At 34.9% G+C, this 27,765-nt stretch overlaps 1 protein-coding gene across 1 annotated transcript in view; it reads right to left on the minus strand.

Annotated features, from left to right (window-relative positions):
- Window positions 1-3,252: 3,252 nt before the first annotated feature.
- FYB1 (FYN binding protein 1) overlaps window positions 3,253-27,765 on the minus strand; it is a 165,409-nt gene continuing 140,896 nt past the window's right edge. Inside the window, exons 11-19 of the mRNA XM_030814012.1 lie at window positions 25,790-25,856; window positions 24,150-24,287; window positions 22,426-22,451; window positions 20,509-20,575; window positions 17,722-17,821; window positions 17,098-17,260; window positions 8,345-8,378; window positions 6,226-6,257; window positions 3,253-5,459 (exon numbers count right to left, since the gene is read on the minus strand). Of these exons, the coding sequence (XP_030669872.1) occupies window positions 5,437-5,459; window positions 6,226-6,257; window positions 8,345-8,378; window positions 17,098-17,260; window positions 17,722-17,821; window positions 20,509-20,575; window positions 22,426-22,451; window positions 24,150-24,287; window positions 25,790-25,856 (650 nt within the window). The 3' untranslated portion in view covers window positions 3,253-5,436. The remainder of the gene's footprint in view (window positions 5,460-6,225; window positions 6,258-8,344; window positions 8,379-17,097; window positions 17,261-17,721; window positions 17,822-20,508; window positions 20,576-22,425; window positions 22,452-24,149; window positions 24,288-25,789; window positions 25,857-27,765) is intronic.

Consider the following 27,765-nt stretch of genomic DNA (forward strand, 5'->3'; position numbering starts at 1 on the left):
CCTGTTTCACTCATGAAGTCAAGTTTGCTTTCCCTGAATTTTTTTTTTTTTGAGACAGAGTCTCGCTCTGTCACCCAGGCTGGAGTGCAGTGGTGCGATCTTGGCTCACTGCAACCTCCGCCTCCTGGGTTCAAGCAATTTTCCTGCCTCAGCCTCCCAAGTAGCTGGAACTACAGGCACATGCCACGACACCCGGCTAATATTTTGTATTTTTAGGAGAGATGGGGTTTCACCGTGTTAGCCAGGATGGTCTCAATCTCCTGCCCTTGTGATCTGCCCGCCTTGGCCTCCCAAAGTGCTGGGATTACAGGCGTGAGCCACTGTGCCCGGCCTCCCTGAATTTTTTATTGGCAAATTATCTTTCCACCACTAAGTGTAGTCTTGTTTGGGAGGATAATTCTAGGTGACTTTTTGCTACTATGGGAGCTGAAGGGTTAGAACCCTCCCTTCCCCCACCACATGGTCAGGCACATGACTCAAGCACAGTCAATGGAGTTCTCTCTGCAGGGACTTTGACTCATGGGTAAGTTACTTAAGGGCAATAGTAAATTTCTCTTGCTTGCTGCTAATCATGAATAATAACTGAATCATTATCTAAACTGAGGAGGGAGACCATTAATAGGTTGGTATTTAAATATACTTTCCAACATTTGGGAAACTTTTCTAACTCAGCAGGCTGTGGAGAGAGTTATAGAGGAATTACTGGTTGCAGATGAACCCCCAAAGATGAGAAGTACCTGTTGAGCATTTATTCATTTCCCAAATTTGCAAATGAAGCTGAAGATTGTGCTTATGCTCCAGACTACTTTAGGAGAATGTACATACAGCCTACTGTTTTCCTGGAGAGAACAGAATGGAAACTGTTCATGATTGTGCAATGTCATCTTGTACAGGTCATGACCTTCCCAGGATGGCCCACAGATAACCACGAGCAAGGCAAAGTCACAAAGGCTGGCTATGTTGGCCTGAAGGAAGATAAGTATTGGGCCACATTTACTCCAGAGGCCCCAGTCTGGTCGGCTGAATCTTTGTCAGGCTTGCATCATGTTCAACCTCTTTCTCTGACCAATCTTGCCCCCTCCCCTTCCTTTCACAGATATTGATCCTTAATAGACATCTCTTCCCTCAAACTCTACCCCATCTGTTTCCAGAAAGCCTGATGAGTGACATCATTGCAATCAGCTTGGTGTTGATTGCTTCAGTGAATCTTTCTCAGGTGGCCAATGACTTACATGTTGGTAAATCAAATAGAGATTTCTTGGTCATCAATTTATTTAACCTCTTATGGCATCTGAAATAGTAATTAAGAAAAAATTACAGTGGCAGCCCACAGGATTAACACAGTCCTTGCAGACACATCATTCATTGATTCTTTAATTATTAAATATATAATGAAGGGCTTCAAATACGGCATAAAGTAAAATATATAAAAACAAATAAGACAAAATCATTTGTTTTCTAGGAGCTCTGTTTAATGTTATTTCATCAGATAGAGAGTAAAAGAGGAGAAAGAGAGCAGCCTCCATGTTTTGAGCTTGGATGACTGCATGATTCAGATGTCACTGAGGTAAAATCTATAGGAGGGATAATTAGTTTTAGGGGGAAAGAGAAAAGGTTCCTTTCTGAGTTCCATGAGTTACAGGTACCTGTGGGATATCATGTAGAGATGATTTTAGAGTAATTGTAGCAGAGATCAAGTTGCAGTAAGTTGAAGATTGAATATAACCTGAGCATATGGCAAAGGATGAATAGGGATGGGAGATTCTCAAACTTGGCTGAGCATTAAACTCATATTTAGAGTTAAGGAAAAATGAACTCCAAAGTTTCTTCCCTAGAGATTTTTATTTGTTGATCTGCAGAGAAAAAAAAATGTGTATTTTTACAAACTCTTCAGATGTCCTGTGTTCTGTTTGGATTCTCTGGAAAGCAGACCCCAAGATGGAGTGGAAATGGGAGGGGAGGAATACATGTGTGGGTGGGGAAGAATACATGTGTGAGAGGAAATGGGAAGGGAGCTGGAGAAGGCTGGAGGAGCTGACAGACTGCTATGCAAGTCTATACCAACAAAGGCAGGAGGGGGATGGTTGGAAGTGTCTCAGAGCACTCTGCAGGTTTAGCAAGCTTGTCAGGGAGTCCTCAAACTGAAGTTGGCCATGTGAGGAGTTCTGTGTCTTTCAGGAATAGGCCTGCCTCAGTATCCCTGCAACACTCAGTCATTAGCCAGAGCAGTCTGATCTTGGCACAAACATTGTGATGGATTTCAGAATGCAGCAGCTGGGGACTTTTGGACAATTAAATGCCCCATAGGTGGAGGTCTTTGAGGCACATTCTCCTGGCTGCCACATATACCCTGCCATTTTAAGACAATGAAATGAGAAAAAAATAAATCCAAATGGGCTGTAGCTGGACAGGTTTTTGGGCCCAAGGCAAAGTTTCATGTTGCTTTTTAGATGGGAAAGATTTCAATGTTTGTAAGCCTAGAGAAAGGAATCTGTATAGTGGGAGAACTTAAAGAAGAGGGATAGCCAGAGTGGGGGAGAAAGGGAGAAGGAGAATGAGAAAGAATGAATTGTAAAGGACAAACACTCCAGAAAAGGCAGGAAGAAATGGGATCCAAAGGTTATGGCTTTGAATTTAAGGCATGACATCTTATTCTCTGGGACAGTGTCTGGATATGGGTTAAGGTCAAATGTTGTAGGGAATTGAAAGGAATTGCGTTTAGTTTTCTTAATTTCTGACACAAAACAGGAGTCAAAGTCAAAGTAGGAGCCTTGGTAGAAGGTTTGGTCTTGAAGAGGAGATATCCCATCTTCTGAGGCTGAAGCTAAAGAGTCAAGGTTGGATGCAGAGAAAGACTCTTTTGTAGATGTAGGATCAAGTTAAGGGAGAGAAAGCCTGATGGCTTCAATATTAAAAAAATATATTTATTTCTTTTTTTTTTTTGAGACAGGGTAAATTTTTTTTGAGACAGTGGCACAATCATGGCTTACTGCAGCTTCGACCTCTCAGGCTCCAGTGATCCTCCCACCACAGCCTCTTAAGTAGCTGGAACTACAGGCATGTGCTGCCACACCCAGCTAATTATTTGTATTTATTGTAGAGACAGGGTTTTACCATGTTGCCCAGGATGGTCTGGAATCCCTGGGCTCATGAAATGTGCCTGCCTCGGCCTCACAAAGTGCTAGGATTACAGATGTGAGGCACTGCATCTGGCTAGCCTCAATTTTTTTAATTAAGTAGGAGGCAAGGTTATCCATTGAAGATATTATTTATTTGCAGCTCATCTCAAGTGACAAAATTCCATACAGAAGACTATAACAGAAATCATATTTAATTTATTAAAATTAATACTTCAAATATATCTTTCACATTAAGATGATTTTCTATTACGTAAATCTTTCCTAGGTGTGTGTGTTTGTTTCTTGATGGGTAAACCAAAACTCTGAAATATTCTCTTGATCTAACTTTGACTTTTAAAAACTGACATTGTATTGAATTTATGTAATTCTCAATCAGAAAAAAAATTACTGTCAGACTGCAGTGTGAGTCTTCCCCAATGAAAGCAGGAGGAGGGATGGCTAGAAGTGTCTCAGGGCACTCTGAAAGTTTAGCAAGCTTATCAGGGAGTCCTCAAACTAAAGCTGGCCAAAAACTTCAGCATAAAAACTATCTTGTCTGTGTATTATGTATATTTACTACCAAATTTAATAAACAAAAACCACTTTTGAACCAGGTAATTTTATCTAGTGTGAAAGGAAATTCATCACATGGTCAAATACTGGCTAATGCTCTCTAAAAGTAGACATCAAAATATTTCATAATTGGAGGGAATCTTTGGAGATGAGTGGCATCTAATCTTGGGGCCTCAGACACCCAAAATCTATATATTGACCAGTGGAAGTTGATGATTTGTTATCAAATTTCAGAGCACCTAATGGAAACCCCACTTCATCTCTGTGAAGATTTTCAGTTCCTTTAGTTATTTGAAATTATTTCAGTTCTGTGGAGCCGCTTCAGAAACTCCAATGGGCCTTTGCAATATTAAAATGTGGAGAATGCATTAATCATTATTTAATCAATGAGTTTAAAAAATAGACAAAAGCTTCTGAAACATGGGACTGAAGTAAGGGGAGCATTATAAAAGCCTAAGGTAACTGGTAGTGAAGAGTTGGAAAAACTTACTTAGTCTAATATTGTAATTTACAGATGAGGAAACTGAGAAGATAAATAATTTATTCAATATCACTTGATGGTTCATTAGTAGAAGAGCCAGCATTACGATTTGCTCATTTTGTACTCTAGGAGTTGTTAAAAAGCACTTAATATCTCTTTTCTTGGGTGTTAGCATTTTTCATTTTTTAAATCATGCTATTTAGTGTTCTTAACATTTGAAACCCAAAAGTTTCACATTTTGGTTTTGGATTGCTTTGGGAATGAGTATGTACTGTTAGAGAAGGGCCCAATCCAAACACTAGAGTTTTAATAATTTCTACTCCCTCTGCTGGCCAACTTTCCAGTAAAATAGTTTTTTAAAAAAAGAGAAAAAAAATGTAGCGGTAATTAAAACAAAAACAGAAACTTTAAGAAGTGTCTTCATTATAAAGAGGTGCCATGCATAAAAGCCTAGGTAGTTTCAAGGTCCATTCTTCCATTCCTCATGATTTTAGGGTTATCCTCATTCAGATCTACTCTAGTTATAATAGTACTTTAAACAGAGCACAGAATTAAACCATTATCATGTGAATCTGCAAAAAAAGAACTTGTTTTAGACTCTTCTACAGTTTAGACTTCAATGTGTATACTAAATGCATAACATTCGTATCAAATAATTAACATTTATATACAATTAACAAATAGGGACAAATTTTATACAAAACTTCTACTACTGCTATAATTTTTGAAAACATTTAACCCACTAGCAAGAGGTAAGACAGCACTGCCTTTTTAAAAGACAGGTCACTTGAATAGAGAATATAAGATATAACCATAAGTAGAAGTATAAACAATAATTTTTCTTCTTGTGGAATGTTTTACAATTTCCTTTCTTATATTATTATTCTTCCTTAGGTTTTTTTAGACAGGTCATTTCTTCTTGAATGATTTTCCTTTTTCTTTTCTTTTTATTTTTTGAAGGAGGATTATTTACTGATGGTCTAAAAGAAGTACCTTCAAATTCTTCATAATTGTAGCCAAAGCAGAAATGGAATATCTAATAATTCTTACATCTCAATAATGTAGTCTTCTGAGATAACAATTAAGCAGAGAGATCATTTTCTATGTTCAAACTTTAAACACTTTGTAAAGATAATTGGGATTTCATAACAAATGATAATAAGTGGTTTTGTGCATTAATTTTGATACCCAATAGCATTCCAATTAAAATCCAGACTTCACATTGGCACCTAATGAACACAGCAGAATGACCAAAGTTTTGTGCTAGTCATTGTCATAGATGCAACCTGAAAGAAAAAAATACAAATTTAAATATAGTTATTAAAAACATATTCTCTAAGTATTCCAAGTTTGGAGATGTGGGTGATTCATACTCTCCTGGTTAAGGATTAAAAAAAAATAGAACTGGCTCACTTGATAAAAAACGAGTTAAATGGAAGACCATATATTTAACTTTTATTATTTAGTATGTAATTCAACAAAATTTCTGGACAGATTTATTCTCTATTAAAATGAGACTCAAGATTATTTTATGTGGCACTTAATCATATACTTTTTGGTAGTCACTCTGAACGAGGTTGAAGACATGGAAGAACAAGACTCGTAAGTTTAAAAGACTAAAGGAAATGATGATCAACACTGCATCATTTCAGTTAGATTAATTTTTTAGATTATAGTTTGGAACTATATGATGTTTAGAGAATATTGGTATTACTGCTTATGAAATAAGTACCTATGTATTTGCCAAAAATGTTTCTTTGCTTGGATAAAAGAAATTCTTATTATGAGTCACAGTACAATAAAAAATTTCCCAAATATTTTTATACTTCTGTTTTCAAAGAAATAAATGAGGTTTTTCCTTAATTTTCCATCTTGTGGGAAATGTGGTATTTTCACCCCATTATGCCAGGGCATTTACCTTTTCTAACATTTTCAAGTGATTCAAATTCTGATCAGATTGGAAGTCTTTAATCCAACAAGCTATTTTTAGCATTTATAAAAACAGTGAATTCACTATGACTGTTCCCTGGGGTGGTACTACATAAGACTTACCATCAGCAATATCATCATAGATCTCTCCATCACTGTAAATGTAAAAAAAAAGTTTTATTTTAAAGAAACTATCTTCTTGGCATTAGAGCAATATATAGAAGAATAGAGTAATAGTATGATTTTATATGACACAATTAAGGCTTTTAAGCATAGTATGCATTTATAAGTAGAAATAAATTTGATATTCATTATCTCTTATTGACTTAATCTAGTCCTCTGTTTCATTTTACATACAGAGTAATTAAAACATGCTTCAAGAGCATAGACTATGCCTTACTCACCTTTGTAAGACATGTTTGTTAACAATGTACTAAACATCATGGTACAATACTCCCATTGGGGGCCTTAATTCAAAGCTGCAATGGACTTTTATGTCTGTTAATATCAGATTCATACTTTCACTTGAATTTCAAATGGTGAATGAAATACAATAATAATTGGCATAGGAAATGGTTGCATCATTTTCACATGTTTCTAATTATAACTCATACATATAATAAAATATATAAATATTAGTTACAGAATAAGTAGCCAAGAGATGATTATTATGGTGATTCTTAGGTTATTTTAAAACTATTACTTATGAGTATAGGCACCATCCATAATAGTAATTTTGGCTACTTTTACACATTTTAGGTTTTGCCTGGCCCTGAATCTTTGTGATATTTTCTATCGGACAAACATATTGAGTCCCTTCTATGTACCAGGAGACGTAAATTTGAGTAAGAGACAAGCTTTGCTTTTAAGTACCTTATAATCAAACAGGAGATTATATAAGAAATAATAATAGAGAGCATTATAAACATGAACATTGCCTTGAAATGTTAAGGTATATCTCTAAAATTCAGAAATGTAGGGTGGCTTTGTCACTTAGACCAGACCTACTCTTTGCTGTACAATCTCTGTGCTTTATCATGTAAGCAGCAGCAGGCCCTTCAAACTGCTGCCAACTATGGCAGATGCTGTGAGTTCCCTATGTCTTCTGTTTGGATCTTTTCTCTGAGATGGAGGGAGGGTTTGGCTAACGGAAATCTCATCCAAATGCAAGGAGGACAGATTTTTCTGTCACTTATACAATAAACATTTATTAAGTATTCGCTTCAATAGGTGGTGAACCAACAATTACAGAGTATGCTTTCTAAATTCTCTCAGTCAGCCTGTAATAATCACTGATGGAGATGTTGTCCTATTATTTGCCACACATTCTGTCCTTAAAATTTGTATCTTTCATAGAACAAAACCTATATTGAAAGTCTCTTGCCTCCCACTGTGATTAATGTGCTCAGGAGAACAAAGGTATTATGATTATTTTTCTTTGGCCTCTACTAGTTTGCCAGCAAAGCTCTTCACACTGATTTGTGTTTTTCTGATTGGTGTCAGGTTGTTGATGGATACACAGTTTGTGACTCCTCCTGGATCTTTTCATTGCGCTGAATTCTGTAAATCTTTGCATTGGCATGTGACCTAACCTGATAATGGAGTTCATTTCTTGCACTGGGTTACTTGGGACAGAATCTTACGTTTCGGGGGACTCCAAAGGCACAGTAGTACCACACTGTGACAGACTGTGACAATGTCTTATTCATAAGAATAGAAGAATCATTGATGACTGTCTTTTTTTCTGGCATGCTTCCAAAAAAGGCAACATAGTACTCTACTATGCCTAGTGTGAGTGAAGCAAAGTCCTTAATTAAGGGCTAAACTATGAACTGTTAACAGGTGATATTAGCACCTACTGTGAAGTCACTAATTGGTCCCAAATTAATTCCATTCAATCAATTGCATTAGCAAGTAAAATGCAAAATATTAATGAAAAGGTTACTGGCTTTGACCTGTCTTCAGTGTTTGCTGAGAGCCTAATGAATATATAAAACTATTAACTATGAGCTGTACAATTTTAAATGAGAAGGGCTTCTCGCCTGTTTAAAAGAGTAGCACTTTATGGAAACCTAAACTTTATTATGGATACTAACATGTTAACATTAGTATAGCATATTGTTTTTAAATTTATTTATGACAGTTGAGTAGATTACATTATTTAAGTAATATTAGAAATATTTTTAAAAGAAAAGCACAAAATTCTTTTCACAAGCATAGTAGCAGAAGAAAATGGGCTTACTTGTCCGCTAGGTAACTCCGAAGGACATAACCATCTATGAAGGAAAAAGGAAATAAATTGCATCAATAATACAGCTTGAAAAATCTTTGATATTTTTTTCAGGAAATCAAAACACAAGAGAGTAATCATAGTATACTGAATAATTGTATCTGTCTCTGGAAATGACCCATTTTTCTTACTTGTGTCTACTTTTGTGTCCTTCCTTTCTTCTCCTTTTCTCCCTAACTTTTCTCTTTCTCCAGTATGTCTCTTTTTTCTCCAATTTCAATCTTTCCTCCTTTCCCCTTTAAATAAAAAAGCAACTTTTTTCATTAAGCTACTGTAGGCTGTAGCACAGAGTTCAATGTGTTACCCCCATGATCCAGTTTTAGGAAGAATTCAGTAAGCATAGATTATAAAAGTCATTTATTGGTAAGTATTTTAAATACCACCAGATCTAAGACTTACTTTCTAAAAATTTTACTATATTGAGCAGAGAGAGAACTGTATTCAACTTCCCTTTCAGATGCCAGCCAGCTATTGACTACCAGGGGGACTATGCATTGTAAATAGTCTCAAACAGGTCTCTTTTACTCTGTGTGGAAGAAATTCCTCTACTAGGCCGGGCGCGGTGGCTCACGCTTGTAATCCCAGCACTTTGGGAGGCCGAGGTGGGCGGATCACGAGGTCAGGAGATCGAGACCACGGTGAAACCCTGTCTCTACTAAAAAAATACAAAAAATTAGCCGGGCGTGGTGGCGGGCGCCTGTAGTCCCAGCTACTCGGAGAGGCTGAGGCAGGAGAATGGCGTGAACCCGGGAGGCGGAGCTTGCAGTGAGCCGAGATTGTGCCACTGCACTCCAGCCTGGGCGACAGAGCGAGACTCCATCTCAAAAAAAAATAAATAAATAAAAATAAAAAATAAATAAATAAATAAATAAATAAATAAAATTAAATTAAATAAAAAGAAATTCCTCTACTGTTTTGCTATTGGACAGTATCAACATTTGCATTTCATCACTCATGGAGCAAAAGCATTATTGGAAGAGCACATACTATGGATTCCATGATGCCTGGTTAAGTAGAAAATAAGCCATATTTTATGCAAGAAAGCTAAGTTTTGTTGTTGTTGTATGAGGGGCACCTTATATTTGCCCTTCATTGTGCAAATGTTTCTCAGGAAAAATATGAACTATTTTTCTTAAGAAAATGCCTGCTGATATCTAATTAATATTACTAATCTTTGGAATTGTTAGTTTTGTGTTAGTGCCTAAAATCTGTTGTATGCTTGAGATTAGTACCATTTATTGCTTCCTCAATACAATCTGTAAATAATTTCTCTCAGTGAGTCAATCTATTGGTCTTGGTCCACTTTAGATCTAATTTTAGTTCTGAATCAAAGCAAATGTGTTACAAACTATAAGGAGAAAGCTCATAAGCAAAAATTAATCATACAAATGATAAACTTACTTAAATGTATTGATGTCATATTGCCAATAATTAAACATGAAAATATTTTTTAAAAGTTAGAATCATAAAAATGAATTTATACATTAAAATTTAAGAAAATGAACTTTCCCTTGAAGTGTTATAGGGTTAAAAAAAACTCCACTAAAATATTTTATCAAGAAGCTCACTACTTTTTAATAAAAACAATTTATAAGTATCATGTTTGGAAAAGAAAGAATCAAAGTTATCCTTGAATTCTCGTAGTAGGAAAGTAATGAAACATGTGCCAAGATAATAAAAGCACAATAACATGTTACTCAGAGTATAAAAAATTAGAAGTAGGGAAAGTAATGAAACACTAGGAAAGTAGGAAAGTAATGAAACATGTGTCAAGATGATAAAAGCACAATAACATATTACTCAGAGTATAAAAAATTAGCACACGTTGCACCTTCCTTTATATTTCAATTAATGCAAAAGTAGCAAGAAGTAATAATGTAAGAACATCTACAATTAATATCTATAGTCCGTGGGTAGGCTTTGATATCACAGCTCATCATGTTAACAGACTTTCTTTTTAAATAAGGTATACATAATAATTTAATGTAATTTTTAAAAAGGGATAAGCTCATGTCCAACAAATTCAATTCTACATGTGTCTCTCAAAAGAGAAAAATCTGTGCAAATAAGAAGCTTTTAGAACAAATTGTGGATTTTGTATCAGGGTCCTCATAACTGAAATAACTCTTTATCTGTACCTATATAGGGCTACACTAAAATTTGAACAGTTTTCTACAGATAGTAATAGTCATTGACTTCTTTTTGTCAGTTAAAATTGGGGGTTCTGCTTTCATTTTGGATTTTTTCCTAAAACAAATTGGAAAATAACACAATAGTAAATGTTCCCATAATATACTTATGTTGATGTTAATAATTTAAAAATAATGATGTATATGAACTGAAGCTTTCAACACTGAAGTCAATCTCATATGATTTGGTAGGACTTCATACAGTCTCTGAGCTAAAATTGGAAGATAAATTAGAAAAATATATAAGAATTATAAACTGTTGTTAGAGACTGAAGTTATTCTGGCATCAAATATAAAGTTCAAAATGAAGAGAATGTAATCACCATTTTTAGAAATTAAAAATTTTTATTTGCTTACGCTTTTAGGTAATCTATTTTTTAAAACTCATTTATACTAAAATTTTGCAGGCTTGGATAAAACACTAAATGAAAACAGAGCTAAAACAGTGCTTTACATGACCCAAGTTAATCAATCATGATAGACAGCTTAATACCTCAACTTTACAAATTACTTAAAAAAACACATTCTCTTAGATTCTCAACCTGTATTTCCATTCTCTCCCATATCTGTGTGTTCAAGACTTCTAAGGAACAGCCTTCTCCTGTGTTGAACACTTTGTTGCTGTTGTTGTGTGTTTGTGTGAAATACATAAACATCAATAATTGGGAATATTATTTAAGAAAAATGTATTAGGGAGATGGAGTGTGAGATGGTATGGTGCTGCAAAAATGATGTGATAACACGGGGCTTGTTAGCTATAAAATCACAATTATATAGCATTTTTACAGGGTAAATGACTTTTAATACAGTACAGGTTTTGCTGTCTGGTACCTTTAAAAATCTCAGCTAAAACTTCACTCTATTAAAAGCATGATTCATGACAGTGTCAAAACAAGTGACTTACCATAAATTTTTATATAATCTCTCCATTATAGGTCCTAGAAATATATAGATTTTTTGCAGTAGGAAAATCTCTTTGTTCATGTTACACATGTACATTTATTATAGGGAATGCTAGTGAAAAATATAAACACATGAAATAACAACAACAACAAAAATCTCATCATGGTCTGTGTCATGTAGAAGGGCAGCTATGTTCAGTGCTGTAATATTGTGAGTGTGGTCCTACCAGGGATTCTCACATATAATATGAAATTATTATTTGGAAACCTCACATTTATAGAGCAGAACATAATGGCTTGAAACAAATGTTTTGAAATACGTGGTGGGGTAGAGCTAGTTAGGAAAATAACACCCACCCCCCATATGTGCCAGTTAATTTCTTCCCCAAACGTTTGCTTGCTACAGTGCAGATGTGTCTCAGGACGAATGACTCACCTTTTAGAAGGGTATTGTGAATACAGATTAACCAAGGAAATAGAAAATAATCTTTGGAAAAGTGGAAATTATCTTCATTCTAATATTTTCAAATTTTTTACTTAATAAAAATGACAACATACTATTTCATCATTATTTCATTTGTTGTGGGTAAATCCAGAAATAAACTTAAATGTATTCAATTTGCCCTCATGCAGTTTAAAAACAAGGAAATCATATTGCACAGATTTACCTAGGCAAGGAGAACAATGTCCAATTTCAGTGGAAAATGCTCATAATATAATAAAAGAAAAAACAGAGTGTTGTGTATAATACTGAATATAAATTATTATCCTAGTTTTATTAAAATGTTCACTCTTCCCCTCTTCTCTGTTTATATTATTGTTATTTCTGGGGCTTCATATTTGGATGACATTTTAACTCTCTAAATTTTAAAAATTTTCTTTCAGTGTGCATGTGTTGTTTTAAAATTGAAAAAAACTTATGTAAGTTAAAAAAATGATCAATTGGATTTGGGAAGATCGAAAGCACCTTTAAAATCCCTTGGTCTTTGATGCTTAAAGAAAATGGAGAGCATTTTGGCCACAAATAACTCAGACAAAAAGTATCTTATTCTACATCTTTTGTAGAAAATTTTTTTCAGTGACAGGAGGTGAGAAAACTCACAGCTTATGAGACATAGAGTTGTGGAATATGTATAAATATTAGCGAGAAACTCTAAACATTTGGAAATGTGCCAGAAATTTATATTTAAGAGTTCAACGCCTACACAGTAAGAGCTTCTACAAGTCAATGGGTGAGACTTGATCGAATACGATAATGCCTGTAAAAGTGGCTTATGTCCCACTGTATAATGGTAAGGGATTGTTGTTCTTGCTTTAGCCTTTAGTTGCTATCATTACGAATTTAGGTTGAAGTAAGCTACGCTTTTCTTTCTTTGATGGATTAAAGAAGAATGGAGGGTAAGGATAACGTTTCACCATGGTGCTGGGTTACAAATACAAAGGCATTTGTAATCAGAAGATGCAGAAATAAGAAACCAAAAGATTTAGAGGCTCTGCAATGGCATATAACAAGCTAACTACATCACTAAAGCCAAAGGATAGAACTTCTGTCTTCTAATCAGTTAAACTATTCAGCGGACTTCTTTCTGTGAGTATCTGTATGTCAGACTTTCATCTGGCTATCCAACTGCAGTTTCCAAACTGTTTCATTCAATCCAGCAAGCCCCACGCAAGGTGCAAGGCATCGTGTAATGTGCTGACACTACGATGTTGAGAACATTTCACTGAAGTGACTCTGAAGCTCAGAGTCTAATAAGAATAATAGATTGGTAAAACAATAATGACAATGACAGCAGCAAAAGAAGTATCATGGTAGATTTGGGGAGAGATTAATTGTGATGGTGTGGCTAGGAGTAGGTACTGGGGGTGCTTCTAATTTTAGATGACAACTGGGTTGTTTTTAATAGAGAATCATGGGCATTCCAAGTTGAATAAAGTAGCATAGTAGGATGAAACACATAATTTTTTTTTTTTTTTTTTGAGATGGAGTCTCTCTCTGTCACCCAGACTGGAGTGCAGTGGCACAATCTTGGCTAACGGCAACCTCTGCTTCCCGGGTTCAAGTGATTCTCCTGCCTCAGCCTCTCTAGTAGCTGGATTACAGGCGTGCACCAACATACATAGCTAATTTTTGTATTTTTAGTAGAGATAGTGTTTTGTCATGTTGGCCAGGCTGGTCTCAAACTTCTGACCTAAAGTGATCCACCCACCTCCGCCTCCCAAAGTCCTGGGATTACAGGCATGAGCTACCGCGGCTGGCAGAAACACCTAATTTATTCAGGGAATGACAAGTAAATAGTTTGTATTTCTGGAGTGTCAGCTGTAGATGGAAAACAGCAGTGGATGAGGGTAAGCCTAGATGATAAAGAGCTTTATGTGCTCTCCTAAATACTATATTTTTAAAAATAATATTTGGGTGACATTGTGGGGAAGTTGATTCTGAATGTAAGGGCAAAGATAGACATATCACTTGAAAGGCTATTGCAATCATCTAGGAGAGGGAGGGTTAAAAAATCTTACAGAGGTGTGCAAAGAATGAATTAGCTATTTTTAAAAATTAAGAATGTCAAGGACCCAGTCCATGGAAGACGTAAGTAGGTTTGTACAAATTAAGAAAGGCAGGAAGTTAGGAAAAATAAAAATGAAATTAAGCAGATAAGGTGATTAAATCATGAAATAATACTTAACCCGAAAGTCAGTAACATGCTCCTAGTGCCTCTCCCTTACACCCGCATCCTTACCACGTGAATACTTGCAAATCCAACTGACAGTACTTGCATTTAAAAATTTTTTCACTGATGGCTTTTCTCTGGCTTCTGGAACTCTCTGTCAGCTTGCTGAGTATCCTGAATTACTCCCTACCTTCCCAGGAAAAGACTTCAGCTCCTGAAGGACAGGAGTTGGTGTATAAATACCCCAATTCGTTTCCCACTGGATGGGATGACACTGACACTTGGAGGTCTCCAGCATGATCGAGCTCCAATAATCCAAGTGGTAACTTTTTTGATAATAAGACTTTATTGGCTGCCTTCACTTCTCTATCTTATTCACTTGCCACTGGCATTTTTGCAGAATCACTTTATGGGGAAGCCAAACTAAGACAAAATTCAGCCCATAGAAAGTCTTTACATAAAAAGCAACGTGTATATAAGTGCTACCATATAATCATGTGGTTTCCATCCTGTCTGAGATGTACCCCAAAGCCATCTAAGAATTTAGGTAGTTAACGATGAACTTGGAAACTGTAAAGTGCATTGGTACTGCAGCAGAAAGAAAAAAGATATTTACATGAAACTCTTGATTGTAATCTATCAGAAGGTTGTGAAACATTTTCACCTCTCATTCTTAGAAGACGACACATTCTAAGAGGACAGAAGGCCTGTAGTATTTGTAATAGTACTTAGAATTATCTATTCCTGTCCATCTATATCCATACATGTTTGTTGATGAGATCATGACATCCTTGTTACTCAGGATATGTGAAGATCTATGCTGATCCAAGGACCAGCAGCATCAATTACCTGGGAGCTTGATAAACCATAGAATGTCATGCCATTTTTATAAATGTAAGGTGGAAAAAAATAAGCAAAAAAAAAAAAAAATCAGACCTCACATCTGCATTTTCAACAAGATCCCCATTGACGTGTCTGCACTTCAAAGTTGGAGGAGTGTTGCTTTAGATAAGATTTGCTGCTAAGCATAGGTGACTTAGGTCACTATGGCAAGATTTTCTTCTACCATACCAAGGGCAAGATATGTAGAAGCTTCAGCTTGTGCCCTGGAGAGAGGTCTGCATGACAACTACTAGGACAGTTCTGTGTTGTAAAAAATGTGAAATTATTTGGAAAGTAGAAGGCAGAAAACATATCATTTAGACTTATCACCTTATTGAGCCTGATTCCTATTTTGGTATTTAATTATTTTTTAAGTTTAGTTTCTCTTATTTGCATGATTGTATAACATGGGTATAAATCCTACCCCAAATTAAATAGCTTTCTTACTTTTTCTACCATATGTCATGAGAGATTCATCATATTACTATCATAATTTTCATTTAGAACATTCAATTGGGTATATTCATCATAACATTTAATAATTTTAAAATCTTTGAACTTTTAAATATTTTTTGATGAACTTTTGATGCTTATAGTTCTTTTTGCACTTATGGCTATTCCTTAAGGTAGATCCTCGCAAATCCTAGTCTGAATGGGAGTTTTCTTTGTCCCCTGGGGATCTTTGTACACATTATCTTCAGTGAACTTCCAATCTTAATATTACACTGCCACTGCCCTTTATCTTTTGTACCCACATTCCATATTTTCCTTTGAAAAGCCAACCACACCTCCTCCGTGATAAACTTTACATCCATTTCCTCCACCCTTGAGTCACTGTGTTTTATTCTTGAAACTCCATTTCAATTCCTGTCCCTGAGTCACCTTCCTCCCATTAAAATTAAACTCAGAATCCATGTTTTCCATGCAGATTGACCAAGCTGATATGGGGCAGCTGTAGTGGCTATCCAGTTTCAAATATAAGACAATGTAATTTTGAATTACTCTTCTCTGGATTTAAATAAGCTTTCTTTTGAAATTTGATAAAAATCTTTTCATCTGTCAGCTTTCTTTTATTTTCTATTTTTTTCTGTTTGTTTGTTTCTTGAGTCAGGGTCTCACTCTGTCACCCCAGCTGGAGTGTAGCAATGCGATCATGGCTCACTGCAGCTTGGAACTCCTCAGCTCAAGTGATTTTTTTCTGCCTTAGCCTCCCAAATAGCTGGGACTACAGGTGCACACCACTATATCCGGCTAAATTTTCTTTGATTTTTAGTAAAGAGTAGGTCTCGCTATGTTGCTCAGGCTGGTCTCAAACTCCTGAGCTCAAGCAATCATCCTGCCTCAGCCCCCCAAAGTGCTGGGATTACAGGCATGAGCCACCGCACCTGGCCCCCATCTGTCAGCTTCAATAGCTGATAAAGTCAAAGGAGACGGGAACTTTTTTGGATTTGTTTGGAATAGTATGTTGCACTAAGTGTGTTCAAATAGGAAATGAAAACAAGTGAATTTGCGAGGTAAGAAAACTGGAAATTCTAGGTGTGAAATATCCAGAATTCTACACAATTCTGTATAATTTGATATTCTACATAATTTTAAAACGAGGCCAGAGCAAGAGACACTATCTACTTTAGCACAGTGGTTCGGACTTTAGTGTATACATGAACAAGCTAGGGAAAAAGTTATCATCACTGTTTTTACCTGATTTCTAGAACTCATGTTTCAGCAAGTCAAGGGTGGGTACAGGAAACTGCGATTTTAATACATTCACAAGGGCTTTCTGATGCTGACGGTCTGTAGTGCTGCATTTTTAGAAGCAGTACTTTGGCGTCATCTTTGACACCGAGTATATAGATAGTATATGGTAAATAAAAAGAGATTAAAATACATTGATTTCAGCACAGCATAATGACCAATTTCTGAACATTTGCCACAATTTACAAAGGATAGAGCAAAAAGATAGATAAGAGTTAGTAAACACAGAGTAGTCACTAAAACTTGTTTGGTTGTTAAATTCTGGAGTGCCATATATAGTACATATTATAGTATAAGCAGTGACTTACATTTCCCTTCTTCGTTTCTGCAGAGAACTTTTGTGTCATCTGTGTTTTGTATAACCTCTAGAGATTCACCAGGTTTCACCTGTAGATCTCTGGTTCCCCACTTTTTAGAAGTTATGGAAGTTGTAACTGTAGTTGAATATAGGACTCTAATTTCACCATCATACTAAAAAAAAAAAAAAGAATAATATTTAAATTATTGGTTTATGTGTATTATTGAACCAACTTATTTATGGATGGATTTATTAAAAAGGTATTTGCTAAAGAGATAATTCAGTGTTTTCAAAATATAATGTAGGAGTATTAAAGAAAATGTTGAGTGACAAACATTATTCATAACCTCACCAACCTAATATAATAATTATTTTTAGTACGTTCTTATTAAGGTTCAAAGGACAGCTAAATTTAGGTGATTATCACAGTGTGAATACTGTGCATATTATAGCTTGCTTAATCTTTTATAAAAATAAATTTAAATCTAAAATAAATTTTGTTCAGAATAAAAGAGTTATAATGGCTAACTGTAATATTGATAATTACACTTTAAAGTGTGCATTTTGGTACTTAAAAATCATTGGATTTTTCAATAGTGCTTTGTACTTTGTGTAATATTTAGGTATGACATACTTTAAATTTTTTCCTGAAGTCTTTTTCTTCTTTTTCCTGCTTTTTTAGCTTCTTAAGGTCCTTTTCTTCTGTCTTAGCTTTTCCAATGTTAGTTCCTTGACTAGGACGGCAGAACACACATAAAACAACACTTTGCTTAGGAAATTAAAAAGAATAGTCCATAACAGAGACAATTCGTAACATTATATTTTTAACTTTTTGTTTCAGTTACTTCTTTTTGTTAGAAATCCAGTAACAGTCATTGTAATAAATGATGACATTCCATAATGTAGGAGGGTTTCCTCAAGCAAATATAGATTATGAGAATTAAAATGGAAGTGAGAGATTAGATTCCTTCTTATACTGAACGATATAAAATCACTGAGTCATGGTTTAAACTTGGTTGCATGCCAGCAGTTTCATATGACTTAATCTATTCTTAAACCTCCCTAAATTATCAACCCTTTCTAGATAATTATGCAGCTTGGCCAATGTCATAAGAAACGCTTTTTAAAAAAGAAGACTTCAAAAAGAGTCAATTTTTATGGTTTATAACATTTATAAGTTATTTGGTTCACATCGACTTAAAATGCAGCCAGAGTTTTGGTTAATAAAAAAACTTAGGTTAAAGTTGAGATTTTAGATATTATAAGAAGGAGCTTTTTTAAAAAGATGGCTATTACTGATCTTCACCACTTTATCAATTGTGTGTGTGTGTGTGTGTGTGTGTGTGTGTGAAAGAGAGAGAGAGACAGAGAGGAGGAGAGGGAGAAAGTAAGAAAGATAAGCACATCCTAAGTGTTTAGATCAGTTAATGGACTTACTTTTTTTTTAAACTGCTAGGATCCAGGTACAGAAATCTACTATATTTTGTAGATGCCAATTACTCTAATGTAAGTGAATAAGCCTAAAACAGTGATTTTCTAGCCTGTCCACACACAGGATCACCTGGGAAGCTTTTAAAGCATACTACTGCCCTTGCCCAATTCCTGGACATTCTAATTTAAATTAATTTTAAAGTTTAATTTAGTCTGAGTGGGGTCCAGGTAGTGATGGACACATTTTAAGAGCTTCCCGCATGATATTAATTTGTAACCAAGGTTGAGAACCATTCACTAGGGTTAAATTATGGATGGTAGGGAAGAGCTATAGATATCTTTAGTGAGCATTTAAAAAATTAGAATATAATAATTTTTATTTGGATGATCTAAGATAACGTTTTGCTTGTAACCAATTTATTTTAAATGTTTAATTCTCAATTTTGGAATCTTAGCTTTCAGTTCATTCACTGTGGAGAAAATTAGCACAATATCTATCTCAGGTTCTGCGTCTGCCCTCAGTACTGCCTGCCCATGGTAGTCTGGGCATTTGTGGAATTACTGCCCCAGATTAACTCTCTGGGGCAATCAGAATATACATGAAAGTTAGAAATGCCCTAAAGCTATCTTTAAAAAAATTATTGAAATTTATTTAAAAATAGAATACGACATTAGAGAACACAAACTTGCTTTAAACTCTGAAAATAAGCAAAATGGGGAAGAAATTGTCCATATCACATAAAGCTTAGTTAGCTGGGGTTTATTTTGTTTGAAGAATAAGGCCAGGGTGTGGCTCTTGGTTCCTAGAGAGGGATTTTATGGAATGTGATGTACAGTAATGTAAAGCAAAAAAAAAAAAAAAATGCATTAACAACTGTCAAGGATTGAAACACCACTGGTGAGAAATAGTAAAGCCTGAACATATTACTGAAGATTCCATTTTTGTTTCATGGAGAATTAAAAAAAGGGCAACGACTCTCTTTTCATCTTTATTTGTTTTGCCTGTGGAACTTGATCTTTATATATGAATGATGGCATATTTTCCCTTCAGAGTATTTGATCTTGATACTCTCTCTAGTTCAATAAAATTAGTTTAGCAATTTTGGTAAAAAATAAATACTTAGGGTTTACTAATGCATTTTTACCAGTACAGCTCAGAAGACACAACTTACTGTATTACATTTATGTTACTTTCATCCTTTAATCAAATACAAGATCTTTTGAGTCATCTTTCTTTTCTCTTGAAAAAGCTAGATAGGTGTTCTTGCTTTTATACTCAGTATGTATCAAATCATTTCATGTATTTATTGGATTATGAGAAAGCATCCTACCATGTTATTTTCTATTTCAAAAAAAATTCCAGAAGGCACTCCTTTTGTATTATTTGATCTGAACTGATTTTATACAATTTTAGCCTAAAATTAATTTTTTAAGATTTGAATGTAACCTACCTAAAAGTCCTTTTAAAAAATAAATCTTTTTTTCTTTTTTTCATGAAGGAAAGTATCTTGTAGAAGACAGAGGTGGCTTGAACAAGATGGGCGAGTGCTGAGATGTAAACTAAGACGTATATTCAAGAAAAAAAGGTTTGGGGAAAACAGTACAAATAAAGAGAGGAGAAGAATCAGTGAGACTGGTTGTGACCAAGATCTTAAACATATTTCCCCAGTGAATGAATGAGTAAATAAACCAGACATCAGTGAGTCTCAGGCCCAAGGTTAATCAGGAAACAAGAAACAGAACCAGGAGGATGGAAGAGAATGAGGGGAGGAAGGGGTGGAGGTGGGGGCAAAGGATTTGGGGTATCTACTCACAAACCTCGCAGGGAGGGTAGAGCTGAGATCAGAAGGAGACATAGCTTTAGAGAGGAGGCCAGAGCCAACAGGATTGCACACAGTAGACACACATCCCACTGGGTTTTTATTTCAGTTGAATTTTCTTGAGTATTCTCATTTTCATTACTTCATTGTAATGAAAGCATTTTAATTACCTCATCTCTGCTGATGAAACAGGGAAATCAGAGGTATCCACATCATCGTAAACTTCATCTCCCATGTCTAACAAAAGACAGAATATCAAAGGTTGAAGCACTGTTAGTTTAGATTTTGATATGAGCATTCAGTGATGTTTTTAATATAAAGATTGCTTCAAGGACAATAAAAGAAGTTTTCCTAGTGTCTCGGTACATTTCTCCTGGAAGCATTGTCTGCTTCTGAAAGGGGAGAGGTTATTATTTGCCAGGATGCATGTGTTAAATTATTCTCAAAAAACCAGTCACCATAATGACAATCATCGTTATCTGGAAAAAAACTCATGGAACAGTGACTGTGATTATCTGAAGATCTACAAGCGCAGTGAATGTCAGGAGTGGCAAATTGCTGATAAACAAATCAACATTACTGGCTACTGGCAGGATGAAGTGGAGACAGAAATTGAGATTCTTATGGGATTTAGGGTGTTGTGATAATATATATCATACTATTTAAATGTCCCTCTCCTTCCTTCCTCCTTTCCTTTGCCTCACTGATCTGTTTCCCATTACCTTTTACCTTACAGTGATATTAGGAGTGGCATCACCTTTAAATGGAAAGATTATTTCTTTTAATTAAATTCTTCTGTTACCAATAGGTATTGAGAAGCAGTACTGGCAGAAAAGTTGTCACGATCTTAACTGGTTCAATGGCTTTTCCAATCATTAGAGCTTTTTCTCCCTTCTAGACTTCTTATTAATAAAGTCAGGAAGAATGCTTCCTCTCTGCACATATTAATGACTCTACAGCCAATGAAGCTGAAGAGATTGAGTTGAAGAAATTGGAAATATTTTAAGGAGTTATTACCATAAAAAGTTTAAATACTCTCTGGTAGTGGCAAGGAATTGATTTCCTTTATAAAATCCCCCCTCCATATCCTCCACCCTCGTGTGTATTCAGGTTAACTAATTTCACACGATGAAACTTGCTCAGCTGCGTGAAAAATAAATACTTTAAAAAATGTCATCTAGAAGGGTCAAAGTTACTACTCTGTGCACATGCACTTAAAACATATTTAAGAACAACAAGCAATTCTAAGAAAACCTTATTTTTTACAGAATTGATTACTTTTGTTCCGTTTTATACCCACTTTTTGAGGAGTTAGTTTTTTTGAATACTTTAAAAATATTATAGATTAGAATACAAGCTTATTATCAGGCACTGATCAGTTTGAGTTTGTCCCTTACATATTTTCAAATTGATAACTGAAAAGAAAGTTCTAATGTCAGATAGAGGGTCTATAGAAGAATAGATTACCTCTGTGTTGGTTTGCTCTTTTAATATACTTATAAGTTAAAATAAATAAACTTTTTGAAAGCCCCTGAATATTTTTAAGACAACATTTTATTTCGTTCAAAGTAAATTTTAAAAACATCTAAAGATATGTCTCAGCAGGGATGAAAAAATAGTAACTGATTGAAATTTTATAAAGAAACTGTTATATTTAACATTTTCCAAATACAATATAAACTATCCATTTAAATATTCAAAGAAATTAGATTTAGAAGAGGCTTACTGGCACGTACTCTGGCATGTTTTTAGATATCCTTATGCAGAAGTCTCATATATCAAGCTTGGACTGAATTGGGGCCGGGGGACATAGGGAAAATTGGTGCTCATCCCTTCCCACTTATCCCTAACCCAATAGTGGCTCCTGGAAGAATAGTTTAAAAACTATCAGTCTTTTTAATTTTTCTTATCTTGCTATTTTATCATTGAGCACCTGTGACCACCCAGGTAAAGTTACTTGCTCAAGGTTACACAATTTATTATTTTCAGAGTCAGGACTTTAATGCAGATACTATATCCAGTGCTTTCCCACTACCACACTGCAAGAAATGAAGATATAGAACATACAATTAGTTTTTATTACTTACCCAATTGTTTAGGAGGAGCAGGGAAACTACAAAGAAAGTGAGAACACAATTATAATCAGACTAACATGAACACAGAAATTGATTCCATTATATAGGAGAGTATAAAGAGGCAACAGCCTGGAGGCATATTGGGTTACTTCATCTGTTGACCATTATTTCTTTCTCATCCTCCATTTCTCCACTAAGTCCATTTCTGTTTATCAATTTGGAACTTAGCAAGACATTTTTTGAACCCCAAATGTTTGCCAAAATGTCCAGAGTCAAGATACTCAATTGGTTTATTTTGCCCACAGCCACTGGATCAAAATTTCCAGATTTGTTATATGAGGTTTGGGCATAGTATCAAGCCAGAGTAAACGAAAGGGACTCAGTATTTTGGAGTCATCGTGGCATACATACTCTGCCTCCAAACTGCTTATTTGAATTAAAGAGCGGAAATACAGACTCAAAATTAAGAGAGGTCATAGGAATATGACCATGTTTCCCAATATGTGCATATATTCCCCAAAACAGGAAAATGGTGAATAAGAGGAATATTTACTTAAACTAGAGAGTGAGAGCTTATTAATTAAAGTGATCTGAAATCAGGATTAAGTGGCATTTAGCTGCAACAGAAGAAGACCCATGCATCTATTTTCTGAAATATGACTTCTAAATACACTCCACACACACACACACACACACACACACACACACACACCACAGAAAGAATGGTGCATAGAATAGAAATGACTGGTTAGAATAGAGTGTGAGGGATCATTAATTCAAATGATCCCAAATCAGATTTGGATACTATGTAATTGAAGCAGAAAAAAAAAACCCTCTCATTTTGAAGTAAGGGTTATATTTGAGTAATGCTGCTCAAGAGAAGAGAAGGTTTCTTGTGTTTTCCTAGAATTTCAAGTGTACTCTTTATTGACTTGTTGCTTTGGTGTTTTACAAGCCAATTGGGAATGCTATATGGAATTAACATCTTATAAAGACTTGAGCTAAATGTGGTGAATTCATGAGGTAAATATAAAACAGAAAGATTTTCTTGTACCAGAGAATACGATTAAGATCTTTCAAATTCATATGTATGGAATTTATACTAAAGGATTATTTTTGGAATGGAAAAAGTTATGCCGTAGATTTTATTTGGACAAACTTAAGATATTTAGAATGCTTTTAGTATGGGGAAAATTATTAATATATCATTATAGTGTAACAGAGTTAAAAGTCTTTAATTATTGTATTTAGAGAAAAAATTCAAAATTATGTTCTTTATTTCAAACTATTAAAAAGAATGTATATTTTGAAGAGTATTCAATGTAAAATACTATGTAGTAAAATGTGGCATTGGAATTGTGAGTTTTCAGATGTAATGCTATATTTTAAAAGGTCCTAGTAAATGGGTGTGTTAGTGTTTGTGTATGACTGTGTGCATGAGCGTGAGAGGGTATGTGTGCAATTATGTGTACATGTGTGTTTTTGTGCATTTTTATGAAGCAAGTAAAATATATCTTTGAACTGTATGATGATTTCTGAGTACTTGGTCTTCTTTTATGTAATGCAGGAGCTTAAAGGTGACACCATAAACGGGGCTAAGATGATGAACGGAAAATTGCATGAAGATGATTTAAGTCTATCAGAATTTGGTTATTGGTTATAGAATATTAGTAGCATTTTATTCAATACATATTAGTGTAGTTATTGTACACTGGATTTGGTTGGTTGACTCTTACGATGAACCTTCATTATTGTCTGAGTCAGAGACTTTAGGTTTCTCTCGTATACTTTTCTTTTTGTCATCTTTTCCCTTTAACATCTTCAAAATCCCCCAGGACCACGTACTATTCTTCTCTTGAACCTGTAGTGTGGAGCTTTGGAGCATGCAGGCATTGATCAGAATGTAATAATCAGCGGCAAGTGAAGACATTGTGTGGACATTCAGATTCTTTATAATTATACTACATTAATGATTCAGGCAGTAAACAACTCATTTTATTGGACAAAATAGTGTTATTAAGTTTATAGATCATGGTGATTGAATACTGCTCCTATGAACTTCATCATTTTTTTCTATCAAGTGAGAATTCTCCCACTTCTTAAAATGTGAAGCAAGTCCATAAGGATTAAGTTTTAAACAACTGGATGCAGTGGCTCACACCTGTGATCCTGGCACTTTGAGAAGCCAGAGTGGGAGGATTGCTTAAGCCGAGGAGTTTGAGACAAGCCTGGGCAACATAGCGAAACCTCATCTCTACTAAAAATAAAAAACATTAGCTGGGTGTAGTGGTGCACACCTGTGGTCCCAGCTGCTCAGAGGCTGAGAGAGGAGGATTGCTTGAGTCTGGGAGTTTGAGGCTGCAGTGAGCTACGATCCTACCACTGCATTCTAGCCTGGGCAACAGAGTGAGACCTGGTCTCAAAAAAAAAAAAAAAAAAAAAAGCTTGAGTATCAATTTGGCTTTATTTATGATTAAAATGAAGTAATTAAGAAATCTTAGGCCAGGCACAGTGGCTCACGCCTGTAATCCCAGCACTTTAGGAGGCTAGAGGGGGCAGATCACCCGAGATCAGAAGTTCGAGACCACCCTGACCAACATGGAGAAAACCTGTCTCTACTAAAAATACTAAATAACCCAGGCGTGATGGCACATGCCTGTAATCCCAGCTGCTTGGGAGGCTGAGGTGGGAAAATTGTTTGAACCTGGGAGGCGGAGGTTGTGGTGAGCTGAGATCGTGCCATTGCACTCTAGCCTGGGCAACGAGAGCAAATCTCAGGTCTCAAAAAAAAAAAGAAATCTTAAACTTTTAAACATGCAATTTAAAATGGAAAAAAAATTATTTTCTTATTGACCTAAAATATTTTTATTTTTATAAATTGTTATAATTATTATAACTGAACACATATTTATTATTAAGCTAAAGGATTAAGTAAGTATTCAATGCTGGTTCTGCCATAGGTAGCATAGGTCTCAATTTATTTGAGTTGCCTATATTATAATCATGTTATTACACAAGGGATAGCCATGCAACTGATAAACTCTTCAGGGATTGTGGTAAAAGTAAATTATTGAACAATAAATACTTTATTAGAAAAGACTTAAAAAATATCCACAACATCTGTCATTTATCTTTTTTTTCATTTCACTTGTTTTGCTGTAGTTATTGAGGTTCTTCCAAACAATCAAACACTTCGTTTGAAGTGTAGTGAAATTACACTTCCTGGTTTACAATTGCTGTTAATTAAACATTCAAATCATTTGGGGTAATGTAAGAAAGAACACTATTTTCCGCTTTTTATTTTAACTGGAAATCAAAACTAAATTTCAATGTATATATAATAGTTTGCAAAAAGCAGTTCACTGATTATTCTTACCCATCATCAGCATCTTCCTCTTCAATCCCATCATAAATGTCATCATCTGGTGGTGGAGGGAATATCCCTTCATTTGGATTGGAGGAAAATCTTCTGTTAATTTTATAATTTGGTCACGTAATGCTCACTCAGATTTTAACTATAAATCTTCCTTACTTAACTGCAGAGAGCATTTCACTTTCATATAAACCGTTTAAATAAAAAAACTTTGTTGATCATTTTATAAAGAATTCTTAGGGGTGAAATTACAATAACAAAATGAGGGCTAAGAGGCACTGTGGACTTGAGTTGAAAGGAATGGGGGTGCAAAAACAGGAGAAAAAGTAAACTTAAATAGGGGATGGAGTTAAATATTTATTGTGGAAAAAGAAGTGAGGAGGTGATACAAATCTAGCTAACTAGTTAATGGTGAGGAGACATTTAGGAAAAGATACTGATCAAGACACAAGTGAAGAAAAGCAATGGGATGAAAGGTGAATTTGTAAATATTGATGGTAGTTGAAACAGAAAGAAATGAAAAATGACTTCTAAAACACGTATTTTTGAAAGTTAAACTGTTTCTGGCTTCATTTGTTATTCTATGCTCTTCAGGAAACTTGCTATTTGACAGATATTTGCTTAACAATTGTTTATTGAGTAGTTTTTATGTGCAGGAATATGTAAAATGACCTTGAAATTTGACTTTTAGTATGAGAATAGCACTGCAAGGTGTTAGATCAAATCCCTTACTTTGTTGCTGGGAAATATAGGGGCCATTGAGCTATAGTCAAGGTGACTAGATAGGTTATCATCTGAACAAAAACACTTCTGAAAGTGAAGGAGAATGCTGTTATTAATTGTGCTCTGATGACTGGCATAAATCAAGACTGTCCTGAACACACTGGAGTGAAGTCGCCATATGATCTGTAACAAACTTAAAAGAAAGAAGTGGCTTACTCAGAGTCACTTGGTGGCCAGCTCTAGAATCCAGTTTATTGACTCTCAAGCTAGTATTCTTTCCATCATACTAAGATCTCTCTCATTATTTGTAAACTAAAGCATTTTTTTCATTAATGTACACAAACATGATGAAGACTTATGAAGAAATTATTGATAAAAGTGCATGGTTTCCCATGCTCACGTATTAGAATAATTAATATTGTTAAAAGGACCATATTACCCAAAGCAATTACAAATTTAATGTAATCCCTATCAAAATACCAAAGTCATCTTTCACAGAATAGGAAAAACAATCCTTAAATTTGTATGAAATAAAAAAGAGCATTAATAGCCAAAGCAATCCTGAGCAAAAAGAATAAAGCTGGAAGTATCACACTCCCTGACTTCAAATTATATTACAAGGCTGTTGTAACCAAAACAGCATACCGTTGGTATAAAAACAGAAACAAAAACCAATGAAACAGAAAAGAGAGCCCAGAAATAAAGCCACATATTTATAGCCAACCGATTTTAGAAAAAGGCACCAAAAACATACACTGGGGAAAAAACACGCTCATCAGTAAGTGGTGCTGGGAAAACTGAATGTCCATATGTAAAAAGAATAAAACTAGACCCCATCTCTCACCATATACAAAAATCAACTCAAGATAGATTAAGGATTTAAACATAAGACCTAAAAGTATAAAACAACTGTAAGAAAACATAGAGAAAACACTCTAAGACATTGGTCTAGGTAGAGATTTCATGACTAACACCCCAAAAGCACAGGCAACAAAAACAAAAATAGACAAATGGGATTATATTAAACTAAAAGCTTCTGTATGGCAAAGCAAACAATCAACGGAGTGAAGAGATGGCTTGTTGAATGGGAGAAAATAATTTGCAAACTATTCATCTCAAAAGGGATGAGTATTCAGAATATACAAAAACTCAATCAACTCGACAGCAGAATTCCCAAACAATCCCATATAAAGGTGGGCAAAGGATCTAAAAAGACATTTCTCATAAGAAGACATACAAATGGCCGACAGGTATAT

Source organism: Nomascus leucogenys, chromosome 6 (genome assembly GCF_006542625.1).
Source record: "Nomascus leucogenys isolate Asia chromosome 6, Asia_NLE_v1, whole genome shotgun sequence".
In the NCBI taxonomy this organism is placed as follows: Eukaryota; Metazoa; Chordata; class Mammalia; order Primates; family Hylobatidae; genus Nomascus; species Nomascus leucogenys.